This window comes from Microtus ochrogaster, chromosome 4 (genome assembly GCF_000317375.1).
Source record: "Microtus ochrogaster isolate Prairie Vole_2 chromosome 4, MicOch1.0, whole genome shotgun sequence".
NCBI lineage: Eukaryota > Metazoa > Chordata > Mammalia > Rodentia > Cricetidae > Microtus > Microtus ochrogaster.
In genome coordinates this window covers 37908233-37932529 of record NC_022011.1, presented here as the reverse complement: position 1 = coordinate 37932529, position 24297 = coordinate 37908233, and the positions used below count along the sequence as shown (strand labels likewise).

The following is a 24297-nucleotide window of genomic DNA, read 5'->3' as shown; positions in this document are numbered from 1 at the left end:
GACTTGAGTCTTCATGCTTGTGTGGTAAACACGTTATAACCAACTCATTTCTCCAGCTCTCTAATAGATAACTTTAATGATTTTTTTCCCCATTGGCAAAATGGCCGTGAATAGTTTGTGTGTGTATGTGCGCACGTGTGCATGTGTTTGTTTATTTTACTTTTGGTTCTTCCATTTATAGTGAGGTCTTTTTTTTCTTTTGCTTCTTATGTTCAATATTAGGGCAATAACTTTTCTTTTTCTTACTATTTGGGAAGTATTTAACATTAAAATAGTATTTTTTATAAATGACTGAGTTCGTTTCAAACATACCTTACATTATTTCCTTCAGCTCATTGTATGTCAAGTAATAAGAAATGCCTTGTATTATTTATTTAGTTATAATTTATTGTACTATTTAATATACAATTTGGATTATTTTATGACAGCCCTAAGATTGTATGTTTATTTCTATGCATGCTAAAAACAGCATTGTAAATTTCCTTGTGGATGTCATTTGGATTATCTCATAATGATAAATCTTAGTGGAATGACTTCTGAGATCTGTTATACAAGGCAACTAACTTTATACTCATTCTTTCATGTGACTACAAGTCATTCATACTTTATTGATTTTTTTTAGAAATTTATATAATTTATATTCATAAATCCTTGGTAAGTAGTTGTTTAGATTCTTTTGTCAACAGTGCTATAATTTTGAAAATCATTTCCAGCTATCTACTGTTGTATAATAATTTACAGTAATAATTTCAAGAATAATTATTTATATTCTATTATAATGCTGCTGGTGACATTTCACATGGAAGAAAATGGATTTAAATATTATTTCATAATTGTCTGCATGGTTGACATTATGATCCTTTTATAAGGGATGGAGAATGGGCTTGTTTAAGTTGAGAGAGGTTGTCCCTGAAGTAAGGAACTAGTTACAGTGGTGGATTTTATTTACTCTTTTGCATAGTGATATTAACAGTTAATATTAGTCACAAACTTGTCACAAGTGTCCCATTTAGAGATTTTAATCTGATTGAGTGTTTTTGATTTCTTGGTGACTTTTAGAAACTGACAGAAGAGAAATACCAAGTGGAACAATGTATAAGTGAAGCTTCCATTATAATTCGGAACACGAAAGAGCCCACACTGACTTTGAAGGTGATACTTACTTCTCCTCTAATTAGGGACGAATTGGAGAAGAAAGATGGAGGTACATGTGTGTATATATATCCACATACATACATATCTGTTTTGTTTTGTTTATGTAACAGCTCTTTTCCTTACTGTGATAACTATGTTTTGGGATTTAGGAGGTTACAGACTTCATTTGTTTCTGTATGCTATCCCATGATATTTTTAAAGCTTTGTTTTTACATAGTATATTTTGCAGTTTCAGAGACCTGTGTATCATGTGGGCTTTAATTCTGCTTTAATTTTCCTACATTTCGATGGTCTGCTTTCCTTTTTCTAGTGTAATTTGAAGTCATTGGTATCTGCTAACCAGTTCTATTATACTGGCTTACTGATCAGATTCAGAATTAAATATAGTCTAAGACAGAAGTATTTTAAAATTTGCTTGCTTATTTTGAAACTATTCACATGTTGTGTTTGACTTCTAATAATTACATACCCTTAAAAATTTTAGTTACTTGCTGGGCAGTCGGGGCGCACGCCTTTAATCCTAGCACTTGGGAGGTAGAGGCAGGGGATCTCTGTGAGTTCAACAGAGCGAGATCTCAGGACAAACTGAACTGTTATACAGAGAAAACCCTGTTTCGAAAAACAAAACAAAACAAAACAAAAAAAGTTGAATTTCTTGTGTGTACATTTGGTTTATAGAATAAAAAGAATTAGTATATTTTACTCTTTTAATCTTCAGAGAGTATATTTGTGTGTGTGTGTGTGTGTGTGTGTGTGTGTGTGTGTGTGTGTGTGTGTATGCACGTATGTGCACACACACGTAAATTTTTATTTTGGAGTCAGGGTTTCCCTGCATAGCCCTGTTGACTTGAAATTTGCTATGTAGAATTGTATGGCTTTGAACTCAGATACTTATGCCTGCTTCTACTCTTCAGTGCTGAGATTAAAGGCTTGAGCCAGTTCACCTGCCTTGAGTAAATTTTTGAGAAACTTTTTACCCTGTTACATTTTAAATAAGATGTGCGTTTAAAAAAAATCACTTTATGACACTGTCATTCTCATAAATATAGAAGAGAAATTACCTAACTGTTGCTAATTTTGAAAAGTAATGAGTTATGTATGGTGATCTTCATTTTCTTATGTTTTATCTTTTCAAGTTATCTTTTTTGTACTCTTAGTCCAATTCAAAGATAAATGCCATGAGATATTTTCACTGTGTTGGACCTTTGACCTATTTAGCACTCTGTCAAAACAATTTCAAGGCCCTATGGTATATATGGGCCAGTAGAATATTTGCTATCTCATTTCATACCCCTTTAGCACAAATACCACGAAAGTAAAACGGAATAGGTCAGTTTTGTAGTTTATTTCAGATTGTTAAATATAGAAAAAGGCACACTTAACTGTGACGTAGATTTTTGACTTTAAGTTCCTAGACATGAATCATAGACTCCTGGAACTAAAATAGATGGTCACCTTTTTAAAAAAGTTTTTTTTGGGGGGAGGGTAGGTGGGTTAGGTTATGTGGTCGACTAAAAGTCAGAAACCAGATACATTTTTGAGTCATTCAAATAAATAAAAGTACATCCAATCTATAGTTGGGTTTAATGCCTGTACTTTATTCCTTATGTAACATTTTGTAGCACCTTGGAAGAACCATTCTCTTAAATGGCTTAATTTTTTTTAACAGCAGATCTATGATTTCTGGTTTTCTGGTGTGTCAAGATGAGTTAATTTTGGTAAGCTGTGTTCTACTTGACCCTGTTGTACAAAACCAGCTATTTCTATGTAGAGTTGTAATTATAGGTGCTACTAAACATTATTTTTTCAAGGTTTTGTTTTTGTTGGTTGTTTTTTGAGATACGGTTTTTCTGTATATCCTTGGTTGTCCTGGAACTTTCACTGTTGGACAAGGTTGGCCCCAAACTTACAAAGATCTACTTGCCTTTGCCTCTCGAGCACTGGGTTTAAAGGTGTGTACCACTACCACCTGGCTCTAAACATTATTTTTATATTGAGAGATGTTTGTTTATATCTGCTCCTTGCCTTACCTTTCATGGTATCAGGAAAATTCAAAGCTTTTTCTCTTGTGGTTTTTTGTACTTACATGGGATTTTTTTGTCACAGTTTTGATTCCCTCAGGCTTAACCTGTTGTTTAAAAACCTTAATTTTGGTACAGAGACACTGAGAACAGGCTCTGTTAATCACAGATTGGGGATTTGTATCAAACAGATTCACAGTCTTTGAGGTGTGAGGTGTTTTGAGTTACTAAGGATCTAAAGTCTTCCCTGTGCTGTCTCATCAGCTGATATGAGTTTAGTTAAGGTTAAGGCGTAAACTTGGAGCTGTTTTTTTTTCTTAACAGATGTTACTTCTCTTCTTGAATGACAGAAAGTTTTTCTTTGCTGTTCTTAACAGCTCAGCCTTGTTGGCCAACTTGATTATTTCACAGCTTATTCATTTTTTTCTATGGGGCCTTTGTCATAGACACCTTTTTGTCTATTTTCTGGGCTACATGGAACATCCAACATAATTGAGCATCTGCAATCTGGATTATGCAGTTCTGTTTGTTCACCTAGACAGTATTCTTTCCCTTGATGTAAATCTTTCCATCTGCATACGATGGAAACACAAAGCACATTTAGCTTTCAGGGATATCGGGCACTGAAAGCTCGTCCCTTCTCTTCATTTTCTTTCTCAAAGTTAAGCAATGTCTTATATTATCTTCCTCCATCCTAAGACCTTGTATTATAGTATTCTGACTTGCTTTACCACTCCCAAACACACAATTTGCAGCAGATACACAAATTATCTATTTTTCTTCCCTGTCTTAACTTGCTAAGTTTGACAAAATCTAAATGAGAGGAAAGAAAGGTTGAGAGCAGGCAGAGCCAGAGGACTGGGGCTAAGATAGGTCATTAGATTTCTCTTTAATATTTTCTGTGTAGAAGTGGATAACCATTCACTTCAAACCACCATTTATTTTTTAAGTTGTCAAGAGTGAATGAAAAATAACCTTTTTGAGGCAGGTGGATGGATACCTGAGTTCGAGACCAGCCTGGTCTGCAGAGTGAGTTCCAGGACAGCCAGGACTACATAGAGAAACCCTTTCTCGAAAAACAAAACAAACAACAACAACAACAACAACAAAGTCTTTTAAAAAAATGTCACAAGGGCTGGAGAGATGGCTCAGTGGTTAAGAGCATTGTCTGCTCTTCCAAAGGTCCTGGGTTCAATTCCCAGCAACCACATGGTGGTTCACAACCATCTGTAATGAGGTCTGGTGCCCTCTTCTGGCCTGCAGGCATACACACAGACAGAATATTGTATATATAATAAATAAATAAATACTAAAAAAAATGTCACAAGTAAGACTTCTTGTATGCTATCAGTGCTAGCATACTTTAACCCTTTATTAGAAAGCCATTTCCCTAGTACTAGGTATGTCCTTAAAAAAAAAGTATAAGAGCAAAAGCACAGATCTTGCTGCATAACATCTGTGTGTTCAATTGTTCACCTTATTAGTTTTGTGTGACATTGGACACACTTCTTAATTTCAAAGTATAGATAATAAAAAAACAGTAAATTGTTTGCAGCGTTCAGTGAGAGACTACATATACAGTGGGGTATACAACTAACTTCACAGTAGTGAAGCACAGAAACTACTCTGCTTACAAATACGGTTGTGTGCTCAGACTGTCTCAGCAGAATGATGTACGAGGTTTAGACAGCTGAGCTACTTATTTACTAATTTTTTAAGTTTATTTATTTATTTATTTTTTTGAGACAAAGACTTAGTATGTAGCTCTGTCTGCGCTGGAACTCACCAAGTACATCAGGTTGATACACCAGGCTAGCCTTGAACTCAGAGATCCTCCTGCCTAAGTAAGCCTTCTGTATGTAACCCCTGCCACACACATCCACGTAGCTAAACTTTAAACCACACTTGAAATATGCAGTATTAGTTAGTGTACAGTGTACTCTGTGGTGCTAGTAATGAGCTGGCTTGTTGTGTAGTTATGTTCCTTGGAAGGCAGGTGTCTTTTCCGCCGCCTCCTCCTCCGCCTATCCTTTGTCCTAAGCACCTAGCACCGTACCTGATACAGAGGTAGATTACTAGAGAGTACCACACATTAATCTTCACAGGGAATGTTCAGTCAACATACTGTCTGAGAAAATATAGTACAGTGTATAAAAAAAAGAAAAATTAACAATAGGCAACATCTTACATGGCTTGAATAATATTTATTGGAGATTTATTTCTGTTAGTGTTATACCCACCATGTTATAATCCACATATAAATAAAAAGAAAAAACTCACAGTGGCCTTAGAAGGGAGGTAACTGTTGGGCTGTTATAAGCAGGAATGTATCATATTTTGTTTAGCTAATCTGAGTCCAGTATAGAATCCTCTAGTCCCTTCCTGCCTGGGGTTTCTGCATGGACTTGTAGTTGATTGTTTCTTTCTGACCATAAATAACATGACCTTAACTTTGGTGCTTGTGATTTTATAATAGAAATATATTTGCTATTGGGGGGATGATAAATTGTTAAAAATTATGTTTACATTGCAGTTGTAAATTAAGAAGATAGTGAAAAATAGTGTTTTCTGTCATACTACTGAGGTAGAGTCAGAGCTTGATAGAGAAGAGTTGTTCTAGAGTTCCTTTTCACCTGTTGATGCCAGGGTGGACTTCTGGCTCTTTTTGGCAGAGGTTCACAGGTATATTTCCTGTTAGGGTCAGGACAGTAGATTGTTGCAGTCCATAATTGTGCTGCAGGTTTTATTTTCCTGCCTTCCCCAGGTGCTGAATATGCCCTATGCAGAGCAAACCTATGGTCGTTTTCTTTCAGGGGCTTTATTATCACAATGATAGTGTCTGTGGCATAATTAGACTAAGAGGATAGTGCTTCTTGGTTCTACCTTATTGCTACATCTGTTTGATCATATTACTATGTCCTTGTGTTTTTTTCATGAATGGTAGTTCAGACATAATGTCTTTGCAGAAAACTTCAAGGAATTGAGAGAAAGGAGATTTGAGAATATCCTTAGACATACTAAAAAGTTCTGTAGGGTTAACTGACAGCTCGGCTTTGTCCAGAATTTTATGAAGACTACCACGATACCCCAGTTCAGTTATTTCACTTTTGAGGGGTCTAGACATATAATAAAGCCATAGTCATTTATGGCTTTCCTCTTTCTTCCTCTCCAGGATAGTATTTTGTTAACAGGGGCAGATAACTTGCATGTAAGGCACTAAGAAAACATCTGTGCGCTGCAGAACAGTGTTTGCTGGTGGTCACTGATCTAACCTTTAACCAAATGAGCAGGTTTAGGCATAATAGACTTCTTTTCAGTGCTTCCTTTGTTGCACATACATTGTTCCAGTGCACATAAACATACTGATGGCAGATTACAAAATCATTTTTAAAAGCTGTATTTTTCTTTGTATTTGGCATTTTTGTCAATACTTGTCCACTTTATGCTATTTTTTATATTTTCTACAAAGAGTGAAATAGGTCATAGTTCTGTACTTTAAATTATTTTTATTCATTCATTCATTCATTCATTCATTCATTTTTGAGACAGTTTTTTTTATGCACCCCTGGTTTTGAATTCCAGTCTGGTCTGGAACTCACAGATACCCATCTGCCTGTGTCTGAAAGTGCTGGGGTTAAAAGTGTTTAGAACACAACTCCAGTGGTTCTGTTGTTTTTAATTAATTAATGACAATTTTTAAAGTAAGTCTTTGCTTACCTAATAAAATTGAAACACATAAACACCTGTAGTAAGGTCCTGAAGTATTAAACTTGCTGTTTCATCAGGAGGGCATTGTTTTCCAGGCAGTAGTTCTATGATTGGCACATTAACAGTTTTATTAGTAAAAATATGTAAAACTGTATTATTAGCCATAGGAAGGAAATAGACAAGCTGGGCTGATAAGTAGCACTGAGGGATGCCATATGTTAATGTGTCACATAATATAATAAAAAAAATCCTTAAAGATAAAATGTATTCTTTTTGCACAGAATCTGATGACTGTTTATTTAAATAATGTTCACTTAATTAGAAAAAAAGCAACAAAACCAAGTTATGAAAATTTCTGGAGTCTTACAAGTTCACTCAAATGCTGCTTTCTTTTGGTTGTTATTGATAATTTTTTAAAGAACCCCCTTTCAAATTATATTTGTTTTCCCTTATCCCATTTTACTACTAGAAAATGTAATGATGAAAGACCCTCCGGACTTACTGGACAGGCAGAAATGCCTGAATGCCTTGGCTTCTCTGCGACATGCCAAATGGTTTCAGGTTGGCGCTTTGTTTCTTCCTTACTGTTCTGTGTCAGTTTTATTTGGAACACCTTCCACTTAGTGTTTTCTGTATGCTGTATGAAATGGAGATACTTTGTAGCTCATAGAGTTATTGTTGGAATAAATCAGTTCCTTTGGATAAAGTTCCTTAGAATAGCTTTCATTTTGTATGCATGTGTGTGTGTGCATAGGTCAGAGGTCAATATCAGTGTTACTTTTTAGGAGCATTTACTTTTTGAGAAAGGGTCTCTTAACTGCAATCTAGAACTTCAACAAGTAGGCTAGGCTTACTGGCCAGCAAGCCCCCCGGGTCTTCGAGTGCTGTTTCCCTGAGATTCTAAGTGTGTGCCACCACACCTGGCTTTTAAAACATAGCCTCTGAGGGTTGAACTCAATCCTCCATGCTTGCAAAGGAAGCACTTTACCCACCGAGCTGTCCTCCATGATGTTTTGTTATCAAGGAATTATTTTTGATTTACTATTGTAAGTAGTAGATGGTGGCTTATAAAATAAAAACACGAAAAGCTGAAAGTTAAGATGGTGCCTGGAATGTAGTTGCCATGAGTTCACAAAAAGACTTTTTATGTTATAGTCCTTTTACTTAAAAACCTGCCTTTCTGAACCATAACTTGGTAATTTTCATAATTTGATTTTTCTTGGTTTGCTTGATAACCAGTAAATTATTTGCTATTGGTATTCATTAAAAAAAAAAAACTTATCCAAGACCAGTGTGTTTCAAATGAGGAATGGATTTCTACAGGGATATTGGAATCATTTTGTTTGTTTTAGGCAAGGGCAAATGGATTAAAATCATGTGTAATTGTCCTCCGCATTCTGCGTGATTTGTGCAACAGAGTACCCACATGGGCGCCGTTGAAAGGATGGGTAAGTACTTAAATCTGAAGCTATAGCAGAGGTAATTCTAGAAATGATGTTACTATAGAATGACGACTATCTTCTGAGTGTAGTTAAGACATCTATTTTCTTTTTTGCCCTAGAATTAATTATGCAGTTTTATGAATTCTTTTATGCATATAACTTCTCTCTTTTGTCATTTTTGTCATATATATATGTATATATAAATTTGAAATCTCATATGTATGTATGCATGTATGTTTATAAAGATCCCCCTGATCTTTATAAAGGTCTTATAAATTTTAGAAATAAGTCCTGTTCCGCTTGAACTCTGGACTGATCATTAATCACTCATGGATCACTTGCTGCCCATGATAGCCTTCTTGACTGGTCCATTGCTGTAGTGTTTTGTTACATTTCTGTGGCGATTATCTGATTGACTGGTGTCTTTTCTAATTCTCATGAAATATAGATACAGATCCAATATGTTAGGTTAAATGCAATGTTATAATATGTGTAATAAAGTACGTCTGTAATTAGGTTAAGTGCAGTGTTTGCTTGATATTAATTACTAATTAGGACATAACATATATTGTAACATTGACTTAATTTGGAGATTATTATGCCTGATCCACTAAGGACTACAATTTAAAAATTTATGAAAATAATTTAAAATTGTAAGGACTCATTTATAAAATAATGAGCGATTATGAACATTTGTGTAACAAACACAGAGGTGTGGTTCTTGGTTTATTCTAATTGTTGCTCTTGGAACAGGCTATTCAAATGAATTTAACTTTTATAGTTGAGTGTTCCTAACTTAAGTGGGATTTAGATAGACCAGTTGGTACCTTGGTTATTTATTAGCTATTATTCATGTAAAAGCTTGTTAAATGAATCATATGACTGTAACTTTATTTTTTGTAACTAAAATTCAAAGTTTTTGTCTCAAATATTTTTTGAAAATATCTAAAAATACTTGAATTAGAAAATTGTTGGATTAGAGTAGATAATCATGGAGGAAGAGTTAAATGGACCTTAAGTATTCAGTTGTCTATACTTTTTGGCTTCCCTTTTAGATAGAAATATCAGCTCACATTTAACTGGAATCCTTTTAACACTTGGTGCATGTACTAATTTGTAATTTAATATCTTCTAGCCACTAGAGCTTATATGTGAAAAGTCTATAGGTACTTGTAATAGACCTTTGGGCGCTGGGGAGGCCTTGAGACGAGTAATGGAGTGTTTGGCATCTGGAATACTACTTCCTGGTAAGGGTTTCAAACTCTCAAGGCAGAAGAATAAGAAAAAAAAATCTTAATTTTAGTTAATTTATCTAAACATATACTAAATGTTTGTCCTCTGAAGAGGAAAATGATGTGTAGGAATTGTGTTCTTTAGAATTTTAGCAGCTACAATGTTCTAATTTTTGTTTTATATGTACTAACATAAAGAGTACTAATAGATACTGTGTCTACTATGCATTTGCTTCACCAAGAAGTCTGAATTTGAAATGTAAATGCTTATTTGATAAGAATGAAGTTCATTTTGATTGCAAGTCTAGTCATGAATTTGGAAAAGTTGAGTATGTGATCCATTTACAGATTAGGTATATTCATCATGTTATAAATTTTGGAGTAAGGCTCATTTTGGTATTAGTTGACTTCCAGTAAAAAATAGGTGTAGTTAGGTGCTCATACTGCAAATGACAGATTGTCCTTAATACTCTACTTCTTTGAGCAGACTTTTAACTTAGTTCTTCAGTTTTTTTCCTTCTCTCTTTTGTTACTTTGATGTTTTAAACTTATTTCTAAATTTTTATTTTTTCTTGCCTTTGCCTTAGGTGGTCCTGGCCTTCATGATCCTTGTGAACGAGACCCAACAGATGCTCTGAGCTATATGACCACTCAGCAAAAAGAAGAAATCACTCATAGTGCACAGGTATGAGACTGGTATCACTAATTGCTTAGAAGGGATACCATATCTTCCATTTCTGAATTGTTCTGTGTGGTTACTTTTCTTGTATGTTTAAATTTGGGAATTCTACCAGTGTAATATAATATCAGTATGTAAAGAATTTGAGTTAAATGTCATATAAGTGAGAATGGTTATTGATATTTTATTAAATATAATGTTTTATTCTTTAGCATGCACTTAGACTATCAGCCTTTGGCCAGATTTATAAAGTGTTGGAAATGGACCCCCTTCCATCCAGTAAGCCTTTTCAGAAGTATTCCTGGTCAGTTAGTGATAAAGAAGGTGAGTATGAAAGGTTTTTTGTTTGTTTTTGTTTCTCATTAGAGTTGAGGGTTAACATTGATAGTAGTGGTGTGCACCTTGTTTAGGGAGCTTAAACATTGGTCATTCAAGTTACTGCTTTTCTTAATTGACTTCTATCGAAAACATCAGTGATATCAGCCTTCTGTCTCAATTGTTATTAGTGATCAGGTTATTTTTCTGTGTTGCTAGATTTTGTTACTGCATAGACTTATGAATCATACTTTAGGCTCTGGTCTAAGAGGAGATAAAAACGTTAAGAAGAGACATCGTTCCTGTCACTGGTCAGTGTGATGAACTTTCTGAAGCTTGCAAGTACTTTGTAGAAAGAAAGGGAAACAAAAATATAGGGGATGCGAAAAATGTATTGAAAAACTCATGACCACCCTCCATTTGTACTTGTCTGCCTGTACTCGTATGACAAAATACATTCATCTTTCCACTCCAGATAGGGAATTCAAGACAGACCAAAGTACAGATAACACCAAAGTCCAATTTGGTGAACCAATGAGTTTTATTAGGGTTAACCGTGGGTGAGGAGTTATTTACAGGATCAGAAATGACTCAGCTGCATCACCAAGGCTCACCCCAGCGTGGTTGACAGTTGGTAAATACTAGTAAATGGAAAAAGGCTGGGAAACCTGAGCACACTGCATAGCCTACAGACATCTGAACATGTTGGAGAGTGTCTTTCTTTCTAGGCGTCACCATGTGGAAAACAAATCCAGGTCCTTTGCAACAGCAACTAGTGCCCTTAACCCCTGGTGTGTCCCCCCAGTCTCTTCTGTTAATTTAGATCTAATTTTGATTAGATCTTTCTTTCTGGTTAATTTGGCTACAGGTTTGGCAATTTTGTTTTAGTTCCCCCCATCAAAGAAAGAACCATCTCTTTATATCATTGATTCTGTATTGTTATTTTTCTTTCCTACTTCATTAATTTCAGCCTTATGTTGATTATTTCTTTCTACTTTCTTTGGATGTTTGTTCTTTTTTATTTTTTTAAGTTTTCAAGTATATAACATGAGATCTCTCTAGTTTCTTGATGATAGGCACTGTACTGTGGCCCTTCCTAGTAGGACTGCCTTTAGTGTTTTGCATAGATTTTGGTATATTATATCATGTTTTTATTTTGATTCAATTCTGTGAAGTTTTACACCTCTGTGGTTGTCCTGGAACTTGCTCTGTAGACCAGGCTGGCCTTAAATTTAGATATCTGCTTCCTTCTGTCTCCCGAGTGCTTGGATTAAAGGCATGTACTGCTTGGGAGGCAGAGGGAGTTGAATCTCTGTGAGTTCAAGGCCAGCATGATCTATAGAGCTAGTTCCAGAGCAGCTTGTTCAGTTATACAGAGAAAGCCTGTCTCGAAAAACCAAAAAGGAAAAAAAAAGGCTTGTCCCACTACTGCCTGATTTCAATTTCCTTTTGATTCTCCCTTGACCCAACTTTCATTCAGTATCTTGTTGTCTTGTTTCCATGAGTTTGTCTGTTTTATGCCATTTCTTTTGTTATTGGAATTCTGCTTTATACTTTTGTGACCAGAGGATGCAGGATATTTAGTTTTTCTATATTTGTTGAGACTTGCATTGTGGTCAGTTTTGGAAGAAAGTGAATTCTTTACTGTTTGCATAGAATGTTCTGTTAGGTCCATTTGATTTATGATGTCATTTAACTCCGGAGTTTCTCTGTTTGTATCTGGATAACCTTTTGATGGGAGTGGGTTATTGGAGTCCCACAGTTTCACTGTGTTAGTGTCAGTCTGTGAGTTTTAGATTGTTTCTTTTATGAAGTTACCCAATTTCATATTTGCCCCTTTGTTGTGTAAATGTTTAGAATTATGGTGTGTTCTTGGTGAATTTTTCCTTTAATGAGTATGAATTTTCCTGTCCTGTCTAGTTTTGGTTTGAAATCTGTTTTGTTTGGTATTAGAATATCCTATTTGTCTTTTAGTTCTATTTGCCTGGAATATCTTTTTCTGTCCTTTTACCCTAAAGTGGTGTCTGCCTTTAATGAGATGTGTTTCTATTTTATTTTATTTTATTTTATTTTATTTTATTTTATTTTATTTTATCTTATTTGTTTTTTGAGACAAGGTTTCTCTGTAGCTTTGGTGGCTGTCCTGGAACTAGCTCTTGTAGACCAGGCTGGCCTCAAACTCACAGAGATCCACCTGCCTCTGCCTCCCGAGTGCTGGGATTAAAGATGTGCTCCACCACTGCCCAGCGAGATATGTTTCTTATAGGAAACAAAAAGAATCATCCTGTTTCCTAATCCCTCTGTTAGTCTTCTTTTAATTGGAAAATTGAGACTTGCTATTTAGAATTATTATTGAGCAGTGTTTATTAATTTTTATTATTTTGTTGTTGTGGTAGTGTTAGGAAAAAATAATCCTAAGAGGGTCGGCTCTGCTGGTGCAAAGAAATAGTTAGGTCAGATCAAACCAAATTAAAATACCCATTGTTTTATTAAGTATGGTGTTCTCGGGTGGCCAAGCTCATGGTGGGGAGAAGACAGGAAAGCAGGGAACACATGCAAACCTGGAACCATGTGTTTCTCTTCTGGGAGCCCATTTAAATACTCTGTGGAAGTAGTCCTGACCCTCCCCAAGGGAAGAGTCAGGACCTGGCATGCTGGGATGTGGAGTGCAGACTAATGCAACTCCCAGGCCAGGGGGGGCTATGATGGATGCCGGGGGCTGTGATGGATGCCAGGGGCTGGAGCTATGCTCCAGACTTAACATTCCAGACTCTTTGGATATAGAGGTGACAGGAAGTTGAGGTGATAATTATGACCAACATTTTTGGCTCTCTTTGGAAAAAGGGCGTAGACTCAAGTCTAGCTACTTCCTCCTGGCATGCAGGCTGGGTGTTGGTGGGTCCACATTCAGCGGGTGGTGTGGCTGGAAAGGATTGTGATTCTCTGGGATTGTCATCTCAGAGAGGCCAGGCATTTGTTTCTTGAGGAAGGTAAGAAGGCAGGTAGGTGTCTAGGAGGAAAAAAATAGGAAATGGGGCTAGCCATGGGATGAGACACAATAGCAGAGGAAACCAGATTTTAGTTGGCAGGTGTCCTTGATCCAGGAGAGCTGGTACCAGTGGGGAAGTCCAGGAGCTGGTGTAGGTGCTTTTGGTGTTGTCCTGGGAGCATTTTGTAGGTTGGTCTTGACATAGGCATCAGGAGTAACCTACAAAATATGCTTAAAACGGGCTGGGGTTAAAATTTAAAACCTTGGATTTTTTTTTTTTAAATTTGCCGAACTTGTAATGCATTTCAATAACCACTTCTACCAGTTAGTTTAAACTATGATACATTGGTGTGAAGGATTTTTTTTCAATGATATTTATTGAGCTCTACATGTTTCTCTGCTTCCCTCCCCCCTTTAACCCTCCCCCAAGGTCCCCATGTTCCCAATTTACTCAGGAGATCTTGTCTTTTTCTACTTTCTACTTCCCACCTAGATTAGATCTATGTAAGACTCTCTTAGTGTCCATATTGTTGTCTAAGTTCTCTGGGATTGTGATTTGTAGGCTGGCTTTCTTTGCTTTATGTTTAAAAACTACCTATGAGTGAGTACATGTGATAATTGTCTTTCTGTGTCTGGGTTACCTCACTCAAAATAATGTTTTCTAGCTCCATCCATTTTCCTGCAAAATTTAAGCTGTTGTTATTTTTTCCTGCTGTGTAGTAATCCATTATGTAAATGTATCAAATTTTCCTTATCCATTCTTCAGTTGAGGGGCACTTAGGTTGTTTCCAGGTTCTGGCTATGACAAACCATGCTGCTTTGAACATATTTGAGCACATGTCCTTGTGGCACGATTTAGCATCCTTTGGATATATACCTAAACGTGGTATTACTGGGTCTTGAGGAAGGTTGTTTCCTAATTTTCTGAGAAATCGCCACACTGACATCCAAAGGGGTTGTACCAGCTTGCATTCCTTCCAGCAATGCAGGAGTGTTCTCTTTAGTTCTCTTTACCCTACAACCTCTCCAGCATAAGTTGTCATCAGTGTTTTTGATCTTGGCCATTCTTTCAAGTGTAAGATGGAATCTCAGAGTTGTTTTGATTTGCATTTCTCTGATGACTAGGGATGTTGAGCATTTCCTTAAGTGTCTTTTCAGCCATTTTAAATTTCTCTGTTGAGAGTTCTCTGTTTAGGTCTGTACTTTTTTTATTCGATTATGTGATCTTTTGGTGTCCAATTTCTTAAGTTCTTTGTATAATTTTGGAGATCAGCCCTCTGTCTGATGTGGGGTTGGTGAAGATCTTTTCCCATTCTGTAGGCTGTTGTTTTTTGTTGATGATGTCGTTTGCTTTACAAGAAGCTTTTCAGTTTCTGGAGGTCCCATTTATTGTTTCTCTCAGTGTCTGTGCTGCTGGGGTTCTATTTAGGAAATGGTTCCCTGTGCCAATGTGTTCAAGTGTACTTCCCACTTTCTCTTCTATAAGGTCCAGTGTGGCTGGCTTTATGTTGAGGTTTTTGATCCATTTGGACTTGAGTTTTGTGCATGGTGATAGATATGGGTCTATTTTCATTTTTCTACATGTTGATTGATATTCAGTTATGCCACCACCACTTATTAAATATGCGTTCTTTTTTCCATTTGATATTTTTTTGCTTCTTTATCAAATATCAGGTGTTCGAAGATGTGTCGATTGATATCCGGGTCTTCTATTTGGTTCCATTGGTGCTCCTGTCTGTTCTTATGGCGGTACCAGGCTGTTTTCAGTACTGTAGCTCTGTAGTAGAGTTTGAAGTCAGGGATTGTGATGCCTCCAGAAGTTTTTATTGTTCAGGATTGTTTTGGCTGTCCTGGGTTTTTTGCTTTTCCAAACGAAGTTGAGTACCGTTCTTTCGAGGTCTTTGAAGAATTTTTCTGGGATTTTGATGGGCACTGCATTGAATCTGTAGATTGCTTTCGATAAGATTGCCATTTTTACTGTATTAATTCTACCTACCCAAGAGCATGGGAGGTCTTTCCACTTTCTGGTGTCTTCAGTTTCTTTCTTCAAAGATTTAAAGTTCTTGTCATACAAGTTTTCCGCTTAAAACCTTGGATTTTACCAGACCTGATTTTGGTATAGTGATAGAGCTTTTCCAGGAACTTGAAAGAGGACTGGAACAGATTTTATGTCTTGGTGTAACAGAGAAACAGACAGGACAGCCTTAGGGACCTGAGTCATAGGTTAGAAGGCTATTAGAGGAAATGGGAACTCTGAACCTCTGAAGATTGAAACCTGAACTAGGAAGCCTGTTAAAGAATAGTACTTTGAGTTGTCAAATGCCTTTAGACAGATCTGGGAGAAATAGATGAGGAAAAAAAAATGAGACAGCTTTTGGCCAGCAGACAATCCCAAGTCCTCGTCTTGTCCTTGGAGAACATAAGTCTTAGAAGAAATATTTGCCATTAGCTCTTGAGTGTGAGAGGCCCAAAGATTTTTCCTGTGAACGGGAAGATTGTCTTACCTGTCTTGGCACAAAAAGCTGATTGATTCCCTGGGTAAAAGGCCTGTTTTTGCTTCTGTGTGGGTTGCTTTGCAAACCCAGCGCAAGCCTGGAGATGGCAGGTCTTCTGTCTTCTTGGAGGAGTCATAGGGTGCTGCAAAGGCTGGCATGCCTCTGTGTTAGAAGCTCTTGTTGTTTTAAAAGGCCATAATCTCAGATCTATAAAGGCACTTGAGAGCAAGGTACCATTACCTGGTATTCTAAACTGGGACTATAAGCTAAATTTTAGAGCTGTTGTAATCTGGAAGCACATATATACATGAAACTTAAATTACATCATGAAAACACTGTTACACACACTGATATAAACATGTCGTGGCCACATTATGTTAACAGAGAAACAGGTCAGCCTTAGTGATCTGTATCAGTTGACTAGACGTTGGAAGAGAGAACAGAAACATAAGGATAAAACATTTTTATAGAGTTCTAGAGTGGGGGGGGGGTCGATTTGTTGTCAGCAGGAAAGGGCGGGGCAGAAGCGGAGGTGCCAGAGTGGTCTGAGCATGGAAGGCAGATACCAGCTATGGATAACGTACGGCCAAGCCCCTTGCCTGTGCCGGGTCCAGATAGAAACCTGTGTTGTTGCAGGCTAGTGAAACTGATGGGCAATGCTGCTCCATGAACCGGCCATTCCGCTTCCAGAACTGGAGCCAGCCGCTCTATTGGGCGGGCACTTTTTTGAGGGGGGGGTGCTCAGCGGCATGTGGCTTTGGAACTCTTTGGAATGGAAGTAGGCACAGAGCGACATGGGGATGAGCACTTTGGAAGGGAAGTGCAGGCGGGACTAAATGAAGTCTTAAAGAGAGAGAGAAGTTGGAGCGGGACAAAAGAGCAGTAGGCAAATGAACAGCGAGGGAAGTGGAGGTGGGACAAAGAAAGAACAACGGAAGAGGAGGTAAAGAAACGGGAGCACCATACTTTAAAGACTCGGACTTTGGAGTGTAATCAAAGGACACAGTCAACAAGACAAAATGGCAGCCTACAGAATGTGGAAATATTTAACTTTTTCTATGATTTGAGCTTGTTCTATCAGGCTTTCTTCCTCATCACTTCTGAAGTATTGCCTGGGACCTTTCCCTTACCACACTCAGTGGTTTGCTTTGAGCCCTTATTCTATCCTACTGCAACTTTGACATAGATGAACACTTTTTTTCTTTTCTTTTTTTTTCGAGACAGGGTTTCTCTGTGGTTTTGGAGCCTGTCCTGGAACTAGCTCTTGTAGACCAGGCTGGTCTCGAACTCACAGAGATCCGCCTGCCTCTGCCTCCCAAGTGCTGGGATTAAAGGCGTGCGCCACCACCACCCTTCTTAGATGAACACTTTTTGAATTTTATGTATGTGTCTGTTTTTTGCCTTGCCTGCCTTTATGTCTGTGCAGTGCATACATGCTTGGTACCTGTTTAGACCAAAAGGAAGGCATTGGATTCTTTGGAACTGGAGTTAGAGGTAGCTGTTATGTGGGTGCTAAGAATTGAAACCAGGTCTTTTGGAAGAAAAACTGGTGCTCTTAACCAGAGTCATCTTCTTAGCCTCCCTTCCCCCCAAATAATTAATTTTAAAAGTTACTTATATAATCAAACAGAGCATTGTCTGTTCCTTGGGGCACCATCCATGTATCCCACCTTGTTATGTTCTTGCTGTGTGAACTCCAGTCCTAACTTGTAGACGGTATTTTCTAGATTTTTTTTTCTGACTTTCCCACCTGGATATTCTTTCTTCAGTAATTTAATTTGCCTTAAACTTTGTAGAAATTGAGCTGCACTAATTTAATCTTTTGTGGCTTTAATCTTTTTTGTCCAGTATTATTTGCAATTAATTCTAGGTGTTTTACTATTTTGTTATCTTGATAGCCCACAGTATTCATTTATGCACTTATCACAATTTATTCATCTGACTTTTGAAAGGTTTTTAGGCTATTTAGTATTTTCAGCCACCACAGAATTTGAGTACTTTCATGCATGTGTGTGTCTTGGAAATATTACAGGCAGAAAATATGGACCTAGAAATATGTCAAGTATACAAGTTTACCCTTTTTCTAACAGAGTAGGACAGTTCCTGTTGTCCTGTGTTCTCTTCCTTTGGTATTACCGGACACTTGTGTGACATGAAATGCTATGTTTCATATGAGTGTCACATGATCATTTTCTCTTGGTTCTTCTAGCCCTAGTGCCAGCTTCTGATTTCTCTGTTTGTTCTTTGTGTTTCTGAACTCTGAATACTAAAAATGTTCTTAATCCTAAGCCTTTTGTTTTTATTTATACGGATTCATTTAGCCTTTGTCTTGAAATTTCTTATTTTTACCAAAAAGAAGGCCCTAAATTTATACATTTCCATTTGGTACTTGTTGTCCAGTTTCCATGCCTCTTCATTTATCACATAAATGTCTAATTGAATAGCACCTTAGACCTTAGATTTTTAAATTCTAAACTTTAAAAAAATTATTTTTATTTCATGTACATGAGTTTCTGCATGAATGTCTGTGCACCATGAGTGTGCCTGGTGCCTGATGAGGTTCAAAGAGGGCATCAGATATCCGGAAACTGGAGTTACAGATGGTTGTGAGCTGCCCATGTAGCTGCTGGGAATCAAATCCAGCAAGGTCCTCTGAAAGGGCAGCCATTATTCTTAAGCTGCTCACCCATTGCTTCAACCCCTAAAATATAAACTGTTCTCCTCTGAGTCTGCTTTTATTTTTCCCAGGCACCGGACATTTCCCATTTGTATTTAGGCCCAAATCTGATGACTCAGTATTGAATCATCTTATTGGTTTCTGAGAACTTCTTATAGTACCCACTACTTTTATAGGTGGTCAGGGTCTTGCCTGAATGTTTTGAAGTTCTTGATGTCTGGTCCATTGGAGGTAAGGATTCACACAGTTTAGCAGAAGGAGCAAGATAACTTAATTTGGAATAAAGCAGCAGTGCTGATTTGAGGGATACACTGTCAAAACTGACACAAGAACCCCAGTTATTGTTTGGAACTTCTTTTTATGAGGTCAAGGAAAGAGTTTTTTATAAATGTGTGTAGTACTGTATTTTCTTTGATAGATTAGTTCATGCTTTTTTTCCTACTGGGTATTTCTCTTCCCATAATGAATCTGCGTTTAATCATATGCACACCTACTTAGGTATAGCATAAGATTGCAGTGGGGGTGATTCTCCCTAAAAGTTTACCAGAAAACAAGAAGACACAATTTTATCTTACTTGGCACCCAAACCTGTTCAGGCTAAATATTCTCTTCTTTTGTTTATTTGTACATATTGGGAATACACTTGCGTAGAATTTGTCTAAATTTGGTTGCTACTAGGGGTCAAGAATTGTTGAGGGAGCTGCGAGCCTCTTCCCACAGTCCGGCTCCCGGCTGCATGGCTAACTTATACCCCGAAATAACAACACACAAACTGTATTCATTTAAACACTGCCTGGCCCATTTCTATTAATGTGTGTAGCACCGAGGTGCGCGTACCGGGAAGATTCTAGCCTACATCCATCCTGGGTCGGAGCTTCATCGCGTCTGCTCCAGAGAGCAGAGCTATCGAGTCTGAGCTCACTTCCTCTTCCTCCCAGCATTCTGTTCTGTTTACTCCACCCACCTATGTTCTAACCTATAAAATGGGCCAAGGCAATGACCTTCCTCCATCAAAGAATTTTCAACTATCATTTAGAGATGGGAGTACACGTTGCTAATGTGGTTTGTGGAGTGAGGGCATTCTAAAATTTCTAAGTACATTCTGAGTTGCATATGTACACATACTATGTGCAAGTTAAAGTACATTATTAAAATGTGTATGTGTGTATATGTGCATGGAATCTGACATAACCAAAACCAAATTGGGGTTATAGGTCCTGAAACTCTTGTGTGCCTGCCTCACTGTTATATAGTGTGTTGTAATTAGTCTCCACCATTTGTGACTAAGCTGTTTGAGAATAGGGGTGCTGTTTGTCCCTGTTACATGTTAAATACTTTGCCTGTAAGTAGTAAATTTTGAAAATGGTTATTGAATAGATGTATATATGAGTTTATAATGGGAACAATAAAGTGCTTGTGAAGATAAAGTTGTTACACATAAAGGACTAAGGATCGTGCCAAACCTCAAAAGTGATCTCTTCTCATTACCAGACCATGAAGGTTAAAATGTCTTGCTATGTATAAATGTAAGCCCATGTTTTCCCTGATTCTGTGACTAGCCCCAGATATTTGAGCTCTTCTCCAATGACAGGACTAATAAAATAAGCCACAGAATCCTGTCCATATAGCTGGCATACATAAATCTATTTAACCTACTTATACTTTCTAGTCAGTTAGGAAACTGCTTTTAATGTAAAGAATGAGTGGAGCAATGATTGAATAAACATAGTTCCCTTTTGAAAATCTTTTATCTTGTAAATATTGTATTCTAGAAGACTGGTGTACTTACAACTATATGCAAACAAAATAATGCTAGGTAGACACTTGTTGGAGAACATCAAGATTGACCTGACTGGAAAATATTGACTCAAGCAATTGCTGAACTGTTTATGCCAAGAGACAATAAATCTTGATAGTGAGAAAATACAGAATTTCACTGTGGGCATTTATCTTGAGCATAGTTTTCTTAGGAAAAGTCCCGTGAACTAGTTTTTAAGTTGAAGACGGAATTCGTTAATGTACTTGAACAGGCTAATGACTTCTTCTTTGAAACTTGGGCCACAAAGCTCCTGCCTTAAGCCTGGGAGTATTGCTGACTGGTTGCTTAATCTAACATTTTTATTAGTATCAGTTTTTTTTTTAAGGTTCCTTTCCATTATGTTTCTAAGTCTCGTGTTAAAATACTTTATAAAATAGAAGACAAGGTGGTGTTGGGGTGTCTGGTAATGGCCCTTTTTTCCCCTCCTTCTGGTATTTGGAGACAACGTGTCTCTGCATAGCCCCTGCTGTCCTGGTATTTACTATGTAGACCAGGCTATCCTTAGATGTAGAGAGATCTGCCTGACTCTGCCACTGGAATGTTAAGATCAAAGGTGTGTGCTACCACCACCCAACACTTGATAATAGTTCATTTCCTCTTCCCCCTCCTCCTTCCCCTTTTCCTCCTCTTCTTCTTTCTCTTCCCCCTCCCCCTCCTCTTCTTTTCTCTTTCCTCTTTCTTCTTCGATAGGGTTTCTCTGTTTGGCCCTGGTTGCCCTGGAACTTGCTTTGTAGACCACTCTTGACTTCAGATCTACCTTCCTCTGCTTCCCAAAAGATGGCACCTGCTATATGTCTTCTTATGGAAGAGGGATTCTCTTTCAGGTGTATTTTACAACTCTTAACTGATGTTCATTAGGATTTTGCTTCTCACATAACTTCTCTCAGCATCTTTCCATAGGAAATTAAGATTTAGCATATGAATTTTAGGAGGACAGAAGCATCCAGACCATAGCATAGACATAGACATGTATATACCTGAATAAATGTTGAATAGGTATTTACAAAAATGATAATAAATGGTTTCAAAAGAACATTGCATATTCTAGATTATAAGTGTGGTGTTTTAATTGGTTGTTGAAAAACTTGTGTGATCTTTTTGAGTTTTTCCCACTAAAATATTTTTTTTTTTTTTTTTTTTCCGAGACAGGGTTTCTCTGTGGCTTTGGAGCCTGTCCTGGAACTAGCTCTTGTAGACCAGGCTGGTCTCGAACTCACAGAGATCCTCCTGCCTCTGCCTCCCAAGTGCTGGGATTAAAGGTGTGTGCCACCACCGCCCGGCTCCCACTAAAATATTAAAAGGATCCTTGTTTTAACTGACAGTGAAGATCTCAAAATTATTTGTAGGTGTTGGATCTTCAGCTCTAAAGAGGCCATTTGAAGATGGATTAGGGGATGATAAAGATCCGAATAAGAAGATGAAACGAAACTTAAGGAAAAGTATGTAAATCCTTATTCTTATTGTGGGAACTAGAGAAGGTTTATAACTTCAGAAAAATAAGAAATGAAGAGTTTCATTAACTTGAAATAGAATTTTAAGAATAGACATGAGTTGACAAAATTGGTAATAGAAGAACTTTGAGTTTCTAAGTTTCATTGCTTAAGACATCAATGCTGACAAATAGAAATTATTGGGACATTATTTTTACCATTCGATTAGTGTAAGAAATTCAAAGATTACTTTCTCATGGAGTGAATGTATATTTGTATTTTAAAATTCTCATTTTTGTAAACATGAAATATTTAAAAACATTATGTTTATTTATTTTATGTCTATGAATGTTTTGCTTGCATGTATATATTTGTATCATGTGCATGCCTGGTGCCTGCAGAAGTCAGAAGAAGTACCCTAGTGTAACATGAGGGCCTGCTTGTTGGGGGTTTCTGTCCTCCCAACAGGTCCCACAACTGGTATATCTCAAAGAAATTACACAGAAATCTATATTAATGATAAACTGATTGGCCCATTAGCTCAGGCTTCTTATTAACCCTTATAACTTATATTAATTAACCCATTATTCTTATCTATGTTAGCCACATGGCTCAGTACCTTTTTCAGCTTGGTAGGTCACATCTTTTTTCTTTGGTGTCTGGGCAGGACTGAGGAAGAAATGGGCTTCCTCCTTCCCAGAATTTTCCTGTTCTCATTGACCCACCTCTACTTCCTGTCTGATTGTCCCGCCTACTTCCTGCCTGGCTACTGGCCAATCAGCATTTATTTAAAACATAATTGACAGAATACAGAATTGTCCCACACCACCCTAGAAATGGAGTTAACAGATGGCAGTGAACTACCATGTATGTGAATGCTGGGAACTGAACCCATGTCTTTGCAAGAGCAAGTGTTCTTATGTGCTGACCCCTTTCTAGGCCATCCCACGGTTAATGGAAGCTACAGATGTATAGTTTGAAGCAAAATGGTTTGCTAATTAATTTCTGTTCTAATTTCTCTTTCTCTCATAGTTCTGGACAGTAAAGCAATAGACCTTATGAATGCACTAATGAGATTAAATCAGATCAGGCCTGGGCTTCAATATAAGCTTTTGTCACAATCTGGCCCAGTCCATGCCCCAGTCTTCACAATGTCTGTAGATGTGGATGGTACAACATATGAAGCCTCAGGACCATCCAAGAAAACAGCAAAACTTCATGTAGCAGTGAAGGTACAGTATTCTTTTACTTGCCAGTGCTTCCTTTGTTTTGTTCAGATAAAGGGCTTGTGTGTAAAAGACTTTAAGTAACATAGAAACTTCTTTCATCACATCACATCACATTTGTTGTTGTTGTGACATAATATGTGTTGATTGTATGCAATTTAGAAAATATAGAAAAATATATCACTAGCATATTTCTAAGCCAGATATATTTATACATGGTACACTGTTTTTGGTGATGCTTTGTTCTTGAGAATTTTTTAATAGGGAATAATAATGAAGATTTTTGAATAATCAATCATGTATGTAGAAAGTGCCCAAATAATGAAATATCTCAATAAATAAATCCGATTTATTGTAGACTAATGCCAAAATGTCACAGATCATGTATGTACAATGAAGTCTGATTTTTATTTATTCTGTGATTTAAGAGTATATGGTATAAAATAGAATTAGTCTGTTTTCATGGATATTACATTTGCTAAAGCAGTATGCTATATGCTAAGGTAAGAAGAGTTTATGGAACTTAGTGTGGATAGGATGGAGATATAAATAATGCATATATGGAGAGTGTATGTTATGTTAGTGATTAGAACTATACAGAAAAATAGTAACAAAGTGATAAAGATACCAGACAGTGTATATTCTGCTTTGTTTATAAGTTGGGTGCTTAAGTATGATGAGGATATGAGTTTAAAATGAGACTGTAAATTGAACCCAAGACTTAAAAGACTTAAAAAAAAGAGTTTAATAACTGCTTCATTTGTTTTCTATTGCTGTGATAAAGATCAGTGTGGACAGGAGAAGCTTTATTTCAGCTTACACTTTATACACAGTTCATCTTGAAGGGAAGACAGGACAGGGACCTGGAGAGAAGTAGTGAAGCATAAGTAGGCCATGGAGGAAATCTGCTTACTGGTTTGCTCCTTGTGGCTTTCTCAGATTGCTTTCTTATATATCCCAGGGGTGGCATTGCCTGCAGTGGGCTAGACCCTCCCACATCCATCAGTTAAAAAAAAACTTTACAGACTTGCTGACAGTCCAATCTTACGGGGGGCATTTTCTTTTTCCTCTTCCTTCCTTCCTTCCTTCCTTCCCTCCCTCCCTCCCTC

The 24297-nt window shown here is 37.1% G+C and overlaps 1 protein-coding gene across 5 annotated transcripts in view; it reads left to right on the top strand.

Moving 5' to 3' along the window:
- The window catches only part of Strbp (spermatid perinuclear RNA binding protein), a 118448-nt gene that overhangs the window by 55495 nt on the left and 38656 nt on the right, over window positions 1-24297 (top strand). For all 5 annotated transcript variants that reach the window (XM_005345944.3, XM_026789729.1, XM_026789741.1 and 2 more), the window contains exons 5-12: window positions 1060-1204; window positions 7354-7445; window positions 8237-8332; window positions 9462-9573; window positions 10146-10243; window positions 10450-10561; window positions 21879-21971; window positions 22995-23194. In XM_005345944.3, coding sequence (XP_005346001.1) covers window positions 1060-1204; window positions 7354-7445; window positions 8237-8332; window positions 9462-9573; window positions 10146-10243; window positions 10450-10561; window positions 21879-21971; window positions 22995-23194 — 948 coding nt within the window. The remainder of the gene's footprint in view (window positions 1-1059; window positions 1205-7353; window positions 7446-8236; window positions 8333-9461; window positions 9574-10145; window positions 10244-10449; window positions 10562-21878; window positions 21972-22994; window positions 23195-24297) is intronic.